The 20,699-nt window shown below is 36.7% G+C and overlaps 1 protein-coding gene across 1 annotated transcript in view; it reads left to right on the top strand.

Annotated features, from left to right (window-relative positions):
* LOC143185858 (uncharacterized) overlaps positions 1-20,699 on the top strand; it is a 50,811-nt gene that overhangs the window by 8,131 nt on the left and 21,981 nt on the right. Inside the window, exons 3-5 of the mRNA XM_076389147.1 lie at positions 15,080-15,111; positions 16,044-16,131; positions 17,434-17,513. Coding sequence (XP_076245262.1) covers positions 15,080-15,111; positions 16,044-16,131; positions 17,434-17,513 — 200 coding nt within the window. The remainder of the gene's footprint in view (positions 1-15,079; positions 15,112-16,043; positions 16,132-17,433; positions 17,514-20,699) is intronic.

Genomic DNA, 20,699 nt, shown 5'->3' with positions numbered 1-20,699 from the left:
TATACGCTATCAAGTAGCCATCGAATGATTTAAAATGTAATATAATATTCTCTTGTAAGTAATTCTGTTACATGAATATCTCCAATATTAAATCCGTTCGATGATATTTATGACGTGGTGTGCATCTTCGAAGGAACAGTCGTGTAGATACCGCGAGCGAACACACGCGATGATTTGTCTGATTAATAATTCAGGCTGCGATAATTCAAGAATTTTTTATGGTTTACGGCTCACTCCGTGGCCGAGGGAAGCGCCGTCGAAAACACGTAAAAATCGACTGACATTAAAGCCTTCGAAATTACGCGTCGAAAGTATCGAATTAATTTGTCAGGCATACCGAAACCATCATTCACCGCTGCCATACGCAAAGTTTCGCTAGCAGATGTCGCGCAGCGGTGCAAACATTTTTTCAGATATGATTTATGAACAAGTCCCTGGCAAACTTCGTAGTGAGGAATGTATTCGTGTCATGGTCCAGGTCCCTGTGTCCCAATCTAGCTCTTTTGATTTTCGCTTCCTTCTTTTTTTTCGGCAAAATGTTAAATAACGTCCCCACCGTGTGATGGTAATCGGTTTGTTCACTGTCGGAAATAATAAACGGCAGCATTGTACCTTGTCGCAGACGTTAATCTCGCGGGTAAACACTCGATTTCACGATGGACGTCTTATGGTTGCGCGCAACTTTTATGCCAAACTTACGAAATCCCTTGGTAGCGAAGGATACAGGCCTCGTGGTGCTCGCCCACAGATTCCGTGTAACGGTAGGTGTCACATTTTACTGACTTTACCAAAGATCAATACTTGTGGTTTCTTCTGTTTTTTTCTCTTTCTTTCCTAACATCGCATTAATCTGTTGAGGAAAGCTGAGGTCCTTGACGGAGGATTTTATATTTTGAAGTAGGAACTAGATTATTTTGAGGTAGATGTCTAAACAAATTTTTAAGATTCTTTTTCACTGTTTCAAATAGAGAGAAATAAAATGGCTAAACTGGATTATGTCTTATTAACACTTTAACGACCACTTAACGCCACATTGGCGTTATTTTCGTGATAGTATTAATATGTACAGGCAAGCTACAATAGAAGTTCTTTGAGCAATTACCCCATTTTGATTTTCTTGAGCAATTTCATTCCTGTCAGTGCTCATCGAAAGAATAATTTCAGTGATAAAGTACAAATATCATTTATGTATAAAATAAATTGTAATTTTAACGTAACTACTCAGAGTTGTCAAACGAAAAATTATATTAACTTTACTCCATTCATTTTAGAGAAATAATTCATAATTTCATTCCCTCCATAACTCATTCATTCAAGTTTTCGAGGTACTTGATATTCACACAAATATATCTCCCTGATTTTAGGACACTACCCGTTTACACAGAAAATGTTTATCTGTTTACTAATATCGAAGAGTCCTCGATTGTTGCATATCCTTTGGTCGAACAAATTTATTGGTTCCCCGCGAGGTAGATGGGTGTTCTATGTTATTAGCGATGGTAAGTGTTTGTTTAACACTCGTTGCGGGGCGGAGAGGGCTCTGCAATTTCCCATCTTCCCATAGCCGAGGAACGGATTTCGCGAAAGGGGTGAGGATAAAGGCGGACACTGGCGAGGGAGAAGGAGACGGCGATTGTAATTTATGCCGAAGTTAGCGAGCAACTTCGATGACTTTGTAAAATATTACTGATCCCCGTTTCGGAGATCTTATCTGGCTCGAACACCGCGCTTCGTTTCGTCGGAACGCCTTCCTTCTCTTCTGCTTCACCTTCTCCTCTTCTAGCAGGCTGGCGCCTCTAAGGGGATCGTGCATCACGTCAGGAACCACTGCGCCGCACTGACTTCGTTCTCCAACTTCTGACCGATCGACATTGAGGGGACCGTATAAACATGTCATTTAATGATGAAACTTGCTCTCTGCCTACTTCTTCTACGACCAGCTTTATTCTGTTACTGAAGTCTTGAACGTTTGATGGGAGTTTTCTGAGATCAGAAATTAATTTTTCGCGCATGTTCTGCGAAGTTTTAGGTCTCTCAAGTTAATAGTCTTCGTGGTTCACGACTAACTAATGAATTTATAATGAGAAACACACTCTCGAGGTTAACTCGTCTAGTAGTTGTTTAGCTTGGTTTGATCAGAAATGTTAATGAGAGTGTATAATAAGCAAAATTTATTTTAAATAATTTCAAGATATACCAATACTAGATACATATACTAGAAACTTATAATGATGGAATGCTATAATACACTGGAATATTGTGTAATTAGGAAACTGTCCTCAAGAGAATTGAAGAATAATTTTGAATAAGTTAAAAAAACATATTGAAGCTTTTCGTTAATATTTTTTACTAATTGTTCGATATTGAATTTAATCCCGTTTTATCAATTTTAGTTTGAGTTTGAGTACTATTCTAATTCGTTATTTGTAATAGATGAGAGTACTATATTGTCTCTCCATTTTCAGAGTTCTTCCTTTTTCGACAATATTTTCAATATTTTCATCAGCCGATGTTAATTATTCATAATTTCTACGTCAAGTTAAGGATCATTTACCATTCCTATCTTGGACCCTAGAGTCATGGGAGTTGTTCTCAATACTTACTGTATTGATAGAGGATATGATTAATACTTAACTGACGTGTCCAATTAACACAAGCTTCTATCTAGAAAAGGATTGCAGTCATCAACAAGAGTCTTATAATGTAGGAACCTGCACAGTAGAACGTATCCAAGATGATATTTCCACGGGACACCCTGTACAAGCTTGAAACGGCCAAGTGTCGAGAAGGGACAGTGGGGATGCGAACCGTTGACTAAACGTGAAAGTGGATAACAAATTGACGAAAAGATAGAAGGACTTTTCTTCGATTCCCGCGTGGTCTTCGCAGGATTCCAGGTGTGGATGCCGAGGGTGGTGGTCGAGGCACAGGGTGTAGATGCCATGGGTTAGAGGAAAGCACGCCGCATGGGACACTTTTGTCTCGTACTTTAGTGTCACGCTGTCCCATCCATCGCGTTTCATCAGATATGGTAGCTGGGCCACGGCCTATCTCTGCTAGATGAGATGGCGAGTGTCCATCTCTCGAAGACCTCTCTTTCCGGGAACCCCGCGGAGTAAAGGAGATCTTGCAGTAGCGAAGCTTATCTCCTTGTCCGATCGTGTTTCGCCGTTTCTCTTATTTTGCGAGCTTCGTTACGCGCAGGTACTATCTACTTACGGCCACATGTGGGTGCGTGTCCTGTGCACGCGCGTTGCCACAGCCATCGTTCTGACATTTCCATCTATTCCTCGGGATTATGTTCTTATAAAATTATTGCAAATGTAGGTCCATTTCTAGGTTTCTTAGTCCTTTTTACTCTAAACATTTTTTTAATATTGGTGACTAGCTAGTACACAATTTTTTTATTTCTGGTAGCGTTTTAGGTATTGAAAGGGTTGTTTTCTGACAAACTTGTTTGAATATTTGCAATTTGACAATAACATAAAGTAATGACATAAAGAGTGATAAATGAATTCGGCTATGAAAATCTGAAAACTATAAGACACTGTTTAACAACAAAGTAATAAGTATAACTATTAGAAGTCAAGTATTAGGTAATATATGTAAATCACAGAGGTGTTCGTCTCTTGTTAAAGATTAAACCTGTGAAATTACAACAAATGAAAAAACTTTGACATATGTTGGATTTTTTAAATGTAGACATTAAAATATTCGAAATGTGGATTAATAATGTTTATAGATCATGGAAATATTGTCTCTATATATGAGCTACATTACAGTTTCAATACAGATTCATTTATTACAGTTTCCAGATATGGATAGTATCCTCTAAAATTTCCATTAGGAAAGTAGACCCCAGAGTAATCCGCATTATGCGTCAATATTCGTCTCTTTAGTATCAAAGTTTTACATTCGCGAAACCATTTGAGGTAATAGCAAGTAATACTCGTTTAAACAATGCTTACATGGTCGCGTTTCAATCGCTAAAAAAACGTTCAGACATCCCGCGCGCATGTACTCGACCCTCCTGACACAGACGGAAGGAATAATGGCTTACAAACATTCCGTAAGGAATTTCTCATGGACCACAGACGATTACCGAGAAGGTAATAGTGTTACTTTTCTTTTATCTCTCGGTCTGATCCCCTCAGAGAACCCCCGCATTTCCTCGTCCACTTTCCTATGACTTCCATCAGCCTCGCGTCCCTTATACCCGCCATTATTGCTTGCGGTGGGATGCAGTTATTCGTTTGAATTGTAGCGTCGCTGCACGCTAGAGGGGAAATGAGTTCGGTGAAAGGGGGATAAGACAGAGAATGGGAAAGAAATAAACATTTGTGAATTCGGTGGTGTGGCCGCGTCCAATAGCGGCCTCCAGGAACGCGGCAGTGGCTTTATGCTTCTGGTACATAAATTTCCTTTGAATGGCGTGCGTATGAGTCGACGCTCAACTTTCTGTTCTACCTGCCCCTTCTACCACCCTTCTCCTACTGCCTTTTTCTCTGCTTTCGGCATCCCCTTGCCCCCATCTGCGTCTTTATCTCTCAGTTAGCTTCATTCTTCTCCTTTCCCCGATCTTTCATCCCTCCATAGACGTGTCACGGTACACGCCACTGACACGCGAAGAAATTGCCAAATTTATCGTCGGTTGGCTATTTTCCCTCGCGCATATCGTCGGTTCTCCATCGCTTTCTGATTTCATCCAACGTCTCCAGAGGGAGAGCCATGAGGAACCAGTAAGCCAGGCCGAAAACCTGTACCCGTAAATCTCGCCGCAATATCCAGGAAAATGGCATTTAGGAGTTGTAGCGACGCATGCAGGCCTTCCGAATGGTAACTTCGACGAGTAATTTCCTTCATCGAGCACATCGGTTCACGTCGATTCTACGGCGTGTAACGATGGATCTCTTGGCAAATGCGACTCAATAGAGGCTTTGCGAAGGGGATGACAGGAGTAGGCGTGCGTTGGTGGGAGGTGGGGGGTTGACTGATACGGCGCCACGAGTGCGAACGTTGGCCCTTAGGATCCAAGGGAGCTCTGCTGAACGCGCTCTGCGAGGGGCTGACGAGGCGGGGTCGCCAGGCCAGGAAACAAACATTTGTTTAAACGATGCCGACAAGTCAAGGCCGTAAATAGCTTAGAGTCGTTAATCTTGCGTTTGGCCGTGCCGCTCATTCGTTAATGTATAATGTATTCTCACCCCCGTAGCTAAAACAATTAACTCCGAGAAGGGAAAAAAAGTCGGGAACCGACGGTGAGAGGTATACCGATGGTATAACGCCTTTGAGTGTGATACGGATTAGGAGCATAGATTATAGGTTTACCGAGTTCACCTGCTTGTCGGCGAAATTGATTCTTTGGATGGTTCTAAGTCGGCTTGGATTTATGACTCTCGTATGGGTGTTTTGGGTATGCGGATGGTAATAGATTTCCTTTTGGTAATGTCGTAATTTATTTTTGTGGAACAGAACCGGTACTCTTGGGGTACGCGGATTTAACGAAGTATGATTTATGGTTAAGTAGATTAAGTAGATTAAGATTGATCAGAAAGCAAGGTATTTCGTGTTCTCTTTTTTTTATTTTGCTTCTAATTAGATTAGATCGATGATTACAGTTTCAAATATTTGGTATGCTGTATTTTAAATAACCTAATGTCGTGGATAGCTATTTATGAAAATATTTTTTAATTGTACTGTATTGAAAGGGAAAGAACATAGTAATCTTGGTACCGAGCATTTACGTATTTATACGATGTTCTTATTTAGTGGAGAGAAAATTTACAAATAAAAGGAATTCTTAATAGTAAAATTAGACGCTATTCTATATTTATAAAATATTAAGTAGGCTGATAGAAGTGCACAATTTAAATATCCAATTCTTTTTATTGCTGCAATTTTTGACACAAGTAATTACAGTGTCAAGTTAGTAAACTATATTCTACCATTCACAATAATTTTTGAGGAAACGTTTTAGATACAAAGATAATAAAAAATGTTCAAATGTATACATGCCCGAAAACGCATAGTTCTTTAGTCACATGAAATTTTATATTGCGTAAAATACTGACCCATTTTCTGCCTGCATGGTGTGTTATTCTCTTTAAGGTCCTCCTAGGTCCAAGGAAATTGCAGCCCCTTGAATGAATGGTACACAATAGTACTTTCTAAAGAAAGTATCACAGCGTACTATAAGATAGCGTATAACTAAAAAACTAAGCGTTCCCAGGCATATGTACATGTAAACTTTCTTCATCCTCTTCGTATCTAGAATATACCCTTCAAAAATACCCCCACATGTTTGAAGACACTTTGTAGAAAGTGTCCCAATATTTCAGATTACCTGTAGTCATACTATAGTCTAAGCGCCATAAGCTTCCATCTGGAATGGGTTGAGCGGTAACGTTCCTTGAACTCTCCGCGACAAATCATTAATCGAGGTAAAAATTCCAAAAAGCGTGGTACCGACGGCACGGTTTCGTTTTGTCGGTCGGTTGCCATTTGTCGTACCGGTGGAAGGACCACCAGAGACAACGAGAAACAAATTCGAGGAACAAATTCGTAAGACAGCGAACGTGAAGGATCGCGATCCATGGCTCGTTCGTCCCCGTTAGAGAGAGAAGAGATGGTCAGAGCGGCGGGACCCCCCGAAGCGTACGGACCGCCCCGAAAATATTTTTAATTTTATTGCAGCCTGTAATATGGAAATTCTATGGTCACAGTTATCAGGTGTGAATTGAATTATAGTGACTGCCGACGTGGTCCTATTATTTATATCCAGCCAGAAACACGTTCTTAACCGCTGTTCCGCTGAAGCCTCACGATACCTCGGTGATAGGGAACCGGGCACGGCCCCTAATGGCAGTCTATAAAATCTCGTGTCGAGCCGATACTAATTCGTTATCTACACACAGAATGGCGAAGTTGCGCGGTCATATCAGAATGTACAAGGTCTATAATTAATTCCTAAACACTTGTACTATATATTCTTTACGATCGTATAAAAATGTCCCTGTCGAAGGAAAGCTAATAAAAAGCGCGTAACGCAGCACGACCACGATCCGTGGCACTGACTTCTTGTATAAAGCGAACCGGGGGGCCGTTCCGTGGCGAGGGAAATTCTTTGGGAAATCCACTAGGCCGGCTGTTTTCGTATTTAACGATTTTTCCAGAAAGACTAGCGCGCTTTTAATTGTCCACTTATCAGCCGCGCCGGATCTGTTGAAAGGAACAGAGCAAAAGGGCGGGGAACAACACAGGGACCTTTTAAAAGGTCCCCCACGGCTACCGGTACCATTATTGCTTAGACAATCGATCCTCGCTACCGACGCGACGATAGAAGTTGAGAGAATCGTGAATTTTTCCACTTTTTGTATCTTGCCGACAGGTAGCCGTTTTTTCTTTGTATGGAATGTAGGTTTTTATACTTGTTTAGGCTTTTGATATAGTGAGGTTTCATGAATATTAATACATTGTCTTGGGAAGGATTTAAATGATTATTTTAGAGTTTTTGTAGTATTGGAAGGGAATTGTTTAATTAAGAGTTGTATATTCAATAAAATTGTTTTCTGTTTCATTTTTTCGTGCATCAGCGTTGAATATTATTTAAATAAAGTAATTAAATAACTGATTAAGTAGTGTATGTTTTGCACACTATTTGAAGACTTTCTTAAGTATTATTACAGTGTTAAATTCATGTTGAGTTCATCAGTTTTTTATTCAGACATATTTATTTTTCATTAGTCTTAATTAACAATATTTTACTTTACTCATATAACCATAACCAAATGTGAGAATCAGTTAATAGCGAATCTTTGTCTAGACCATGTGGGGTGTTCATCTGAATACTATGCAAAATTTTCAGACCTTGAAAATACTCTTGGACATAGTCCAAACGCATATAGTTTTTCTCAAAAACTTCTAGTTCACTATGAAGAATCAAACAAGTTATGATGTATGTTATATTAAAAATGATACATATTAAATACCACAATTATATAAAACGAAGGTAAAATTACATTTATGAAACTATTCGTTCTTTCTAAATGAAGTCTAATACATTATTCTCATACCCCTCTAGGTATTACTCCATATGACAGAGTAGGTATTCATTTACTGAAAACTCTTTCTGCAAACATCTTTATGATCGCATTTACAAAAAATTATCTAATTATATTTTATAATAGAAGCCAGTCTTTCCATAAATTTATATTCTCTTCTCTGAATAATTTCTGTTGTACAGAACATATCAGTATCATTCTCTACCGCTACTGAAGTACGAATGGTACGCGTGACTTGATGTTTCACACGTTCCGATCAGTTGACACGAACATCGAAGTCGACGTAATCGGTAGAAATAATTCAAGAATTTTATAGTGAGTGCTACTTCCGACACGTTCCTTTGTTGTATACGTCTTCCCAGTTAAGGTGACCCATTTTAAATCGCTTCAAGTCTTCTGCCAAACGAGGAAGTAAGTGGATACGGATAACGTCGCGCATATATCAGCTGGCGGCAGCCATATAGCAGTCTATATGGCGTCCCTATGTGATTCTATATGAGCACGTATAACCGTTGTCCGTGCTCATACAACAAAATGTTCTTCTCGCGGATCGTCCCTGCCCGTTCTATCTTCCAAGCTTTCCACGAGCTCGCTTCTTGTCCATAAGGGAGTTTAACAGAAATCGTCTCAATCGCTTTGTGTGCTCGAGGGCCGTTTAGTCGTGGCGGAGCAATGCTCGCCGATGAGGGAGGATGCCTCTTCCCTCCAACAGTCAGACAATGGTTATCGATGCACTGTTTGCGAATGACGTTCCATGAGACATGCATACGCGTTACGCCGCCTGTTAATCTTTCATTGACTCGTGTACTACACTCGAATCGGCTACTCCAAAATTTGTTACGAGTACTTGCTAAAATTAGTATCAACTGTTGCAAGCATTTTGCAGATTGTGCAGTGATGTAATTCAAATATATTTTTATTGATAATTTATTATTAATATTTACGATAGTAAAATTGTAAGTATTGAATCTTTGGGAGTTTAGAATGTAACGTTACTTGAGTATTATTATTATAGACATTGTTATAAAGAATATGATATGTAACGTTTTTTATAATCCAAGTTGGTTTTTGTTCAAAATCTAAGCGAAATTTTGAGCTTTAATGTGTACCTATGAACTATCTACCCTCATCATTTAAGTTGAATAATTTTATCAAACTGTTGCATATTAGATTACGTAAAATTTTAGTTAAAGTGCTACCTTCGTATTAAGGAACACTTTATTACATAAAGTAGTTTTAATAGAAATTGGCAAGTGAACCTTAAACTTTTCCGAAATGTAGCTACTCCGGATTAAAGTAATAATGTCTGCAGCAAAATGTGCATAATTAAGCGGTAGCATTAATTTAAACTTGTTGTACCGGTAGAAGTACAAACTTTTTTGGGGCGAATGTAAATCTACGTATATACTCACTGTACCCATCGTTATCCACGCTCGGTGACCGCAGGAAAACTTTATGACTCAGAGAAAGATATGGTAACCCAGAGAGATGTAGAACGTTACGCTATTTCTCTCCGCGAGGTCGATGGTATTTGTTTTAGAGTTTATGTTACATATCTAGATGTTGTTCGCGTTTGGCCAAAAACGTTTCGTATACGGGTCACAGACCTCCTTCTTATAGTCACGGCATTCATGTAAACGCTTTATCCTTTTTAGTACACGATCCATTAAAGTTATTACTGCAGTTTTGCATTCAGGAGACCGTGTGATGAAGTTTAATCGACAAACATCCACAGCTGTATAATAGAAATCCTAAATCTGATCATTTATTTATGTCTAATGAGAAAGATCGGTGTACCATGTTTATCTAAAGCTATAACGAGAAAAGAGAAATTTTCCATTGTGACATTTCTGTTGGAGGAGTCAATTTCAATAATTTTTTAGTAATTATTCAGCATTTCTGCGCTCAGATATGTGAAAGTGAAAAAGTTTTATGAAGGTACTGAATCTAAAAAACTGTTATTTGCTTTTGCTATTTTGTCGTAATAAGGCTGTTTTTATTCTCAAGTTATTGTGTGTCTCTTAACAGCAAAATGATAGTAATTGATACTAGAAATACTATACTATGAGGATATTGTAATTAGTACATTATGAGGATAAGCACAGTGCCTTTAATTTTGTATCAGACAATAAATTACTTTGCAGTAATTGTAGTTGTCCAAGTTAATATTATTTAAAAACATCTAAATAAGACTGTCACTTATATTAAAATGATGTGTGGCAATCAGGGTCTTGAATATCTCAGAAATAGTAACGATACTGAGATTAGAAGACACATGTTCTATGGTATAAAGAGATTAGCAATAAAATATTGCACAGTTCAGAGCAACGTATAATGCAGATCGAATAGGATGAAAGAAGTCCAGATTTATCTGTTTCAGATCAATTTAATCTAACATCACAGAATCTTCCATCTCAGTAATTCTAGTTGTGCACGATTCCCACTTACATTCCTGAGAATATTGTTTCGCGAAAGGGAGTACCGTGACGTCGACATCTTCATGGTTAAATCCGTAGACACCTCTCGCGATCCTCTCCGTGGAATTTCTCACGGCGGTTCCGCCGAAATTGCGCCGTCGGCTTCGGATGACGGGGCGAGGACCTTCGAAGTATTACAGCCCACTCGCCGCGAAAGCATGAAAGCGCACCCCTCATAAATATTCCCAATAAATACCGCCGATACCTACCGTTGGTTGACGCCTACGTCGCACGCCAGTATCGCTCTTTTCCAATGGGTCCTCGTTGCGTTCGGGCCTGATCAAATTTATTCATTCTCTAGCGTTTGGAGACAGTTTATCCTACCTATGAGCTCGTCGGTATGCTCAACTTCCTCGATCTGTATGGAGTAAACGAGTGTCATTACCATGTCTTTTCACTTATGGCTCTGATGAAACAAAACGAGTCATTAACATTTAAATCTGGGTTAAGATCGTACACTTTATAACGTGTTGGGATGTCGTTACTGGTCTCGTTGCAATTTCACTGTGACAAGGTACTGTAATGTTATTACAGTTTTTATATTTAGTTGTAATATACTGTTTTATGATGTTTAAGTTGAATATATATTTTGTTGAAATGTAATACTTTAAGTGGCATAACACCTATATTGACAGTCTTATTTACGTTAGATAATATTAGTTTATGCGAGTATGAATTAAATCGCTAAGAAATTCTAGTGAATTTTATCAAAGTGTAAAAAGCAGTGTGAAATTAATGAAGAAATTAAATGAAAACAGTTCTATGTAAAGTTACAATCATTAAACAAGGTATGGTATAAACGTGTCCATACTTTTTATACCACAAGGTTTCTTGTGCTTTATGAATCAATGACGGAAAACAAGTGACAACATTTTATGATACCATACTATCTCTTTAATATATAGATTACTTTTGTGAGAAATATTGTTCGTACGATCAAAGCTTTCGCTTGCAATAAAAATTCGCACGAATTCGCGCGCGCGTCTTACATCGTGCAGGCATGCTGTACGCGCGAGACACGAGACTGGCACGAAAAAATATGATTTAATGATCGTCTTGTTCTTGAAATTTTTGTTTTGCCAAATTTGCTCGCGGCTACGTATATACAATATTTTTATATGTGTTTGATGCGTCTCGACCTAGTTACACAGAAAACTGGATTTTAACTGTAACGATTGTCTGCTTCTGTTAGTAGAATTTGATTTAATAAAATAAACACATTTTTCGTAATCCTTAACTGACAAAGTGGGGTAAGACAACAAGTTGTCATGAACTAATAAATTGGAATCCTGTACAGTATTTCTTTATAAGCTTATTGCTGTGTTCATGTCGTGCAATTATTTGAAGCAAATGAGTTTTGCTTTCTATAGATACATGTACAATCACTTATGTTTTTTGTACGACCACACTCGTCTATCAATACATGAACTGACTTCAGAAATGTAGATATCCCTTACTATTAAATGCATCAGTGGATTATAAGCCTTTATCAAAAGTACATTGTGTTTTCACTTGAATTACATTAAGGTATAACATCCTTGGATGTGTAGAGCCCCTCAAAGATCAAACTATTACAAAGTTGTCGATTGTCAATATCAATTAAAATTTTAGAAGTTTGAAATACTTCATTATTAGTTTAGTTTGTGAGCTTATTATTCAAATTCCAAGAAGGTGAAGAAAGAGCCAAAAAACTACTTAACATTCTCTCATTTGATTGCAAAGTTAAATCTTAATTATTAGGATGGAATAGGGGAAATGGTATAGCGATACGTTCACGATATTCCTTGAACTTCCGTTCAAGGAAGTTGGGGTACGGGAATAGAAGAGAGGCAATGATGGGAAGATGCATTGACGAAAAGACTGCTTGTGCGTGAGCTCGCGTGGACCGCCACGAAGGCGCACAATGGAGGGAGGCACAGCTCGTCGGTCGATAATCCTGATTTAGACGCGGTCGTATATTAGACTAAGGATCGTGAAATTGAATGGTGGAATCAGCAGAGAAACCGATCCTGCTTTCATCCGAGAGATGGTGGACTATACCGTGCGAAAAATAAACTGTCCCCGTCGCGGACAGTGTTAGTAAATTTTGCAGGTGGGCAGCAGTGTCCATTCCTTTTCTTCTTGCAGCAGCAGTGCCTCCTTTTCCCTTCTGTTTATGTTTTCTCTTAACTACCGCGTATTCTTCACTCAAAAACTCTTCTAAATACTATTTCTAATCGAAGACAAAGCCTTCTTAGAATAATTTGATTTTTGGTATTATGACATTAGGATTGTTAAGCACGTGAAATTGCACATGTAGAATCAATAATTTTGCAGACGTCATTTCAGTTTTATTTTCAACGACATTGATAATAGTACCTAACTGAATTAATTTACTCTTGTTAGATTTAGTTCGGTCAGTATTGATGACAGAAGTTGATAACCTTTTACAGTCATAATTTCTATCGAAAGAGTGGTAGAGCTAATATGAAGACAGTATCAACACCTATTTATGTATGTTATTTACCATTCTATTACTATAATACACAAATTATTAAAGAGTAACAGTGTAAGTTAAAATCCAATGATTGCAGCACTTTAAAGAATGAAAGAGAAACGAGAATGACATGGGTACCATAAAAAAATAACACGTTCATGTTCAATATTATGTATAAAAACATAATTTGAATAGGAGCAAGTTTTTTACATTTTTAATGATCTTTAAGTACATAAGCACTTACGTTTTTACCATCTTGACCTTCAGCTAAATTCTTGTTCCTACAATGTAACGCCTCATAAACGCTGAACTTGACGGGCAGGACACGCAGTCGCGCTTGTCAATCATGAAATCGTGATGGGATTACATGTTCATAAGGTCGAGAACGGAGCAACTACAAAAGCGCTACCATTAAGATAGGAAAAAGTTCCACGCCTAGTCAACGTCAGATTATTATGCTCGGATACAAGAGAGCTATACCACGAGCCCGTTATTAATGCGACCGATACTCATTCCGCACTCATCCGTAGATACGATCTCTCCGCCCAGTCAATCGGATCGCAGAGTCTAAACCCGTAATTACCATTAGCCCACCCATAGCGAGTGCGATCCTACGAGCGGCCGGACGAAAGTTTCAATTTACGCGCTTCGGAGCCTGCGCTATTCCAACTACGTGAAATAAATGCCAAAGTTGAATTTAACTTTCCGCTCTTCTTCCACTTTTCTTTACCGAAGTTCCTCCAGCTTTTCCCGTATTATTGATCTTACGCGAGTTCGCCGCCTATTCCGTTTGTCGAGCTCTTCCACTTATGCCCGTCGGACTTTCTACGAGTATTAACCGAAAACAAATCGATATAGTAGACCACATTTCCCGCTGGCAGTTTGGTTCGCTGTGATACTACAGTTCTTCAGAACCAAATCTTTTCTATGTTCGCGGAAAATAATTTATGAAACGTGTAAATGATAAATATTCGCTTTGGTGTAGTGATTAATAAGTAGGTTGCAGGTTGTATGTATTTGCTTAGGGAAAAATCAAGGTTTACTCTGAAGTCACAATATGAGGGATTTGTATGAACTATGTCTCTTAAATTTCTTGACAGAAGATGATTAAACTTATGTAATGTCATTAGCAATTATTTAATATATAAGAATGGAGCATTATGTCATGCATTATTATTATAATTTATTAAGTTTCCGGTATATGTTTGAGGAAATGAAAGGACTGAAAAATGCGAAATAGTTGCACGACAGTTGCTTTGTTTTTGGTTTTTTAAACAGAAATAAACAACAACCTTAACGAGAGATAAACAACATGTACACAAAAATATATTATGAGGCCATGAAACGAGAAGGTAGATAAAAAATTATGAGGTAATATATCGCAAGTATGGTATTATGGCGTAGTCATCGTTCCGAGCTGTTCTCTTTTGTGATTACCGTTGTCTTCAAGTACGACTACCTGACGTGTGATTTTAGCTAATCAATCACTTGAAACTTGGATGCGATTCATGAGTCTTACATGGTATCCTTTTATTCAGCCGGCTTGTAGGCACGCGATTAATTACTGGGAAGGGCGTGATGACTCGCATCTTGTGTTATTCAGTCATGTATACCAGTTAACAATTCGGTGTGAAGTTTCGTGAACGATTGAGCTACTCAAACACTCTTCTTAACGTCTTTTTCAAAGAGATGCAATCTTCTGTGTCTTTATTGATGGTTATTAATAGACCGCGGGTGTTTGTACAAGTAGATATTTTTATAAAAGGAGGGTAGAAAAGTGGTTCTTGAACAGAGATTAGTCTTAGTTTTTTAAAGACTTTAGAAGTTATTCATATTTTGTGTGTAACATATGTGTATTATTTTAAAGTAGAAACATTTTCATAAGATGTTTTTAGATAGCTTTTATTTGATGAAATAAAAGCCTCAGAAAAATTGAATAGGGACATGTCCATAATCATTGATTGTTTTTTCAATGTAATGTTGAGAATTGATTTTTGAATACCTTTATCAAAATCTTTTTATATACATGCAATACGATAATAACAATTGTTTTTTGTTTATTTCAGATCTTGTGTAATAATTTGGAGGAAGATCAACGGTGAGTAGTTTTTATACATTCAAGTCATGGTAGTCGCAAAAAATACAAAACAGAAAATCGAACATAAACATTGATGTAGCCCATTCTTCAATGTGTCACAAAATAAATCTGTTATGCCATGTTAGGTGTCTTTTAATAGCTTTTAAATCGATTAGTGTTCCAATAAATTTCAGACATTTTCCTTTTTTAATAACTTCCCTGCACGAACGATTAGGGTTGTGTATTTATGAGAAACACTTGTCAGAGGCAAAGCGCCCATCCAAAGGGATGGTGAAACTATTTGGGCCGACACCCCCGCCTAATTCTAACCCTTTTGTTTGGGATCACAGACTTCTTATTCCTTTAATATATCATCTAATTGCCCAGATCAGGATTCCAAGAAACATTTTGTGCATTCAACTTCCACTATTGATAAATTTCTCTCTTAAGGGCTACACCAGGGTAATAAATCTAAATTGAGTAATTTTGTGAAAATTTTTTATGAGAGACATGTTTGTAATTTCACTAATGGGTTCTCTGTTGCTCAGTACAAATATCAAACTATGAATCTACAAATTAACCAATGATGTTTAAAAAATGATGATTTTTTCTTGAATTAAGACTAATTTGATAGAGAATTTTCAGAAATATCTAATTGGTTGATTCTTTTACAAAAGTGTGTCGCCAATAAGTTGTCTAAAAGGAAAAAATTAACAAACTTTACATAAATGTATCAGTAGATATTATTGTTAAGCTACTTCTACTTTCTACTTTCTACTATTACTAAAAAGGTTTAAAGTTAAATATGGGATTCATGACTCCATCTAATGTAGATTTAATTGAGGGCCAGTATAATCTCGGTTTTATTTACAATATACATATCCTTCACTAACAATCAGAGTATTGAAAACGTTTAGTGAATATGCGTTATAACTAAGTCATGTATGTTGCAGATTTACACCATCAATATTAGTGCAAGCCTTTCCTCACCTGAAGTACGTCATTGATCTAACAAACACTAATCGCTATTATAACGAAAAGGTAAGACAGAATTCATATTCTAATTTATTGTACAGAAATTATTATTGCTCTCGTGGGAAGTCTTCTATTAGTTGATTAACAACAAACTAGTGGGGACATTATTTAATGTAGCAATACTATACAAAGTTCATAGTCTTTAATTCTTTTTAAAATAATTTGACAGGAAATCGTTATCTATAAAATCAATCATTTTATATTCTGTAATAACTAACAATATAATTAAAACCTTCAGAACGTCTTATCTCATTAAGAGCCTATTCTTTAAATGGACACAAATGAACATCGTTCCTTCATTTGCTTTCGTGAGCTGTCACCTCACACAGCCGCATTCCTTGATCGGGCAGATATCTAAGGGCATGTCCAAGGCCCCTTCTCTGGGTCTCCGTTCCTCCTTCATATCTTTTTCTATTCATCCTTTTCTTCCTTTTTTACCCTCTTTTCACTTTACCCCTTGTTCCTCCCTCAAAAGCCTAATATCACGTTTGGGTCAGATCCGACTTTGTTTAGTATTTTAAAACGGTCGAATGGGCCCGACTAATTTGTAACCTGGCCAGAGGAGTCGTGAGGGCTAATGAACATATTATTAGATTTCTGGAATAGCTGGCTGACGGCGACTCGATCGCTGAATTTCAGTGTCCAGTTAGAACGTGACCATTTTATGGATCAGAACCTGTCACAACCTAAGACCGATCAATTATATTAAAAGGTCCTAGACTAGAGACTGTACTCGGATGTTTCACGTTTCTTTTTCTTCCACGTTCGTCGAACTCATTTGCCACGCGAGAACAGCTAAGATCTATGAGGGGAAATATTTTAAAAGCTTTGGAACACCTCGGAGCATCAATGATGCCGCGAGCCATCGGTAATTAACGCGAACATCTTGTGCTGTCGTGCACGTCTAATTAGAGTGTATTATATATAATGATCTTCTTTGGTGGGAAGACCAAGTTTTGGGTTTACGAGAGTGTCACATAAAACAAAAGACCGTGGATAATTGTTCGTAAAGATTTGATTAGTTTCGTTTAGTATTTCTTCAGAATTCTTCATAAGTATAAAGTATACAGTAATTTGTTAATTATATGCATAATGGCTTTGTATGGGATTGCTTCACTTATTCCGAGATATTTATGCAATATTAAAGGAAAGTATTTCCAAATCTGAAGACAGAGCTGGTGTGCAACATTATGCTAGATTGATTAAAAGATACTATTGAACTCTAACAATTTCTTATCAAATTAAATAGTTTCCTAATATGTTAATAGTTTTATGATTATTTATTGTTGGAAATTGCTTTTGTTATAGGACTTTTCAAATTTTGGTGTCAGACATGAAAAAATTATGGTGCGTGGACGAGAACTACCCACCATGGATGTGGTAGAAAAGTAAGTTCATTTAAATATTAAATATTATTTCCTCGATTCTTCAGTTTTGTATGATGATGATATGATGAAATAATCAAATTAATTTATGTGTCATATAAATCATGTTTTTGCTATTATATGAGAGAAAATATTTATTCAATATAATATTTCCTGTTTAGTCATTAATTTGTATTGAATATGTAAGGGTATCGAGTTGGAATTTTAAGATTTTTCTTAAAACCTACAAGTTAGACTTATTGTTAATATTCCAAGAATGAAAGTTTACAGTAAAAGACCATTCATTTAAAAGTATGTATTTCGATAGCAGTTTCTTATAGTATGATTTCGTAACAGTCCTCATCCATATTTAAATAGGCAATCTGATAAGAAAAGCTATCACAAAATTATATTTAACTTCAAAATACATACTTCCTGTATAATTTCTTTTTCTTTTTATTAGTCACCAAAAGTAGCAAGAATACAAAAAAATCCTATGACTCTAAATAGGAAAAGAATCATTAACACTATATCCATCAAATGAAAGAGATTCGATCTTAAACACTCATACGATCAGGCTAAATGAAATACTTGATACATAGTTATGCAAGAAAATACAGCTCATTTCTACGTATGATAACAGTAACTGTTTCACATTTATCGAAATGAACGAGCCAGTAAATGCAATCGAGGCGCGTATCTGAAACTGTAGACTCCACGAGGTGTAACAGGTAGCGCCGCGGCGCTTAGGTATCATGGCACGCACTAAAAAGATTATCTAGTTACTTATCTGGCGTGGGCGTCTTGGCAATTCAAGCCGCGGACAGATGCACGTGCAGAACACGACACGAGACTCCTGTACGATCTGTGTTAACCGGCTATCTAACTTAATGCCAATCGTATTTCACGTTCGCCGCGCTTCCATTCCGATCTTCAAGCTAGTCATCGATCGATCAATGCCCCGATCTCCATCGTGCGTTCAGCTAATCGTTTTCTTGCCGATCGTGCCTCATCGGAAGACGTAGATCGCTACCCTTGGTTCGCGCACGATTCTGTAAAATTTACGAGAAAAAAGAAAGAAACCTTGGAAATTAATTGCCTTCGCTTTGCCAATATTTTGGGCACACTAATTTACCTCGTAAAATGCATGCTATATGACGAATCATGTTACACTGTCCAGGTAACCTTGCACGTCGAGCATGAAATAACGAATCCAGTCGAGCGTGTGGTGGTTCGCGGAATTGTCAACTCTTTTACAGATTTGAGCCTTGAAAATTTGATGCAATGTATCTTTCGTTTATGTTGAAAAAAATTATTGTTTCTGGGAGATGTTGGTATTGATAATATTGTTAATAAATATCGATATTATTCTTGCAAATGTTGATAAATTGGATTATTGTAGAATACAGAGAGAAAAATGTTTATAAATGTCAGGTATTAGGAACAGTGATAATAATTACTGTTAGTGATGAATCAGTAAAATTGATACTTATTTATTCATTCGTGATTACTATATAAATTATCTTGATTTATTCACATAACAAAATTATAACACAATACTCGATTATCCTGTAATATTTGCAATTAAATATACACGTATACACATATATTTATATTTCTACTGAAACTCTGTAGTTTATATACATGAAATGAAGCTATGAATCGTTTTAGTTTAAAAGCATGAAATAAATTTGTATTCACAAAAGAATTTAGTCACTGTTTCTTTGTTAAATTCAGTCATATAGAAACATTAAGGATATTATTGATAAAATTCAGAATTATCGGTAATATGTCAAAATGGAATCGATAATCATCACGCAGCGTCTTCCAACTTTAAGGTAATCGTCTCGAAACGGTAACTTTATCACCATTGCTGCACCGTGGTTATAATTTAACGATACAAAGGTGTCACTTAATTAATATAATGAACACAGTTATTATTAACGTTTATGAAAAGTGCTTAAGTAAAATTGTTGAAATACGGTGTGTTAACCTCTGCACGTTGCCGCCACATGTACTCTGTTATTCGCGTATAGGCATACGCGTGTTTGGTCGCGCGATCAAACAGCTTTTCACTGAACGTAAGATGCCAAACAGGCTGGTGAACTGACCGGTCGGTTAATTAACTGCAATAAACGTCCGATGATTTACCGGACATTGTACGGTATACGCACGCTTTTATACACACAGGTTCCTTCTCGCCTCCCTTCGTGTTACTCTCAGTGCCTCGTGGCGTTTAAGACGATGTTTAAAACATTACGCGCATTATACGAAACTTTTATTCAATTTCAGAAATAATCGTGCTAATCTTGAATAATGTTTTTGGATTACCATCCTTTTGGTGACTGAATTATTTCTTGTTCAAAATCCTTTCTCTCCTCGTTTTTTCTTAAATGAGTTCTCGGAATCTTACTCTGTTACATGAGAAGATCTAGAGAAACGTATGTACTCCCAATTAAGGGCCGCGATTCAGGGGAATAGGCGTCTGGCATAGATAATTTGATTCAATTGACACGATATTGTAAATAAAGTATGTTTTGAAATAGTAGCTATTTGAGTAAATAATAGTTTAAACGATTGTTTGAGTAGCTACTTATAGAAAATATTGGTAATAGTATTTTCTTGATAATAGTAAGCAGGAAAAGGGTGTAGAAAGTGGGAGAGGTGAACGTCATTACCTTTTTGTTATCGATTAATCTGTACTCACTAGTATTGTTTGTAAGAACTTCTAGATATGAAGATAATTTAAATTGAAAGTAATACATTTAAATTTGTAGAACTTTTTGAGAGTTAAAATACTTTTAATCAATTTTAAGCCATTACAAGCATCACAATGCTAATGAATTTTTACCTGCAAAGTACTTAAAATCACTTTTACTTAAAATCACACAAAAGCTTCTTAGGATGTTTTAAACAATTATTAATTCTTCTAATAGTAAATTGCTTTGCTTATTCTTTTGCTATTATATTATTATATAATACTTTTATTTTATTATATCATGATATATCTAACAATACTAAACTAAGAAAAGCTTAACATTATTGTAACTGTATGAAGTATAATAATAGCAGCAAATATTAAAAGTTACACAACAGGATTTTAAAAAAGGAATCCGTGTTTTAAAATCAATATATGGGCACCTATAAATCTTCTCATAATGTTATTTCGAACTCATTGTATTTTATCGTCAACTTTCCTCGAAGTAGGTC

Source organism: Calliopsis andreniformis, chromosome 12 (genome assembly GCF_051401765.1).
Source record: "Calliopsis andreniformis isolate RMS-2024a chromosome 12, iyCalAndr_principal, whole genome shotgun sequence".
NCBI lineage: Eukaryota > Metazoa > Arthropoda > Insecta > Hymenoptera > Andrenidae > Calliopsis > Calliopsis andreniformis.
This window is presented reverse-complemented; position numbering and strand designations above follow the sequence as displayed.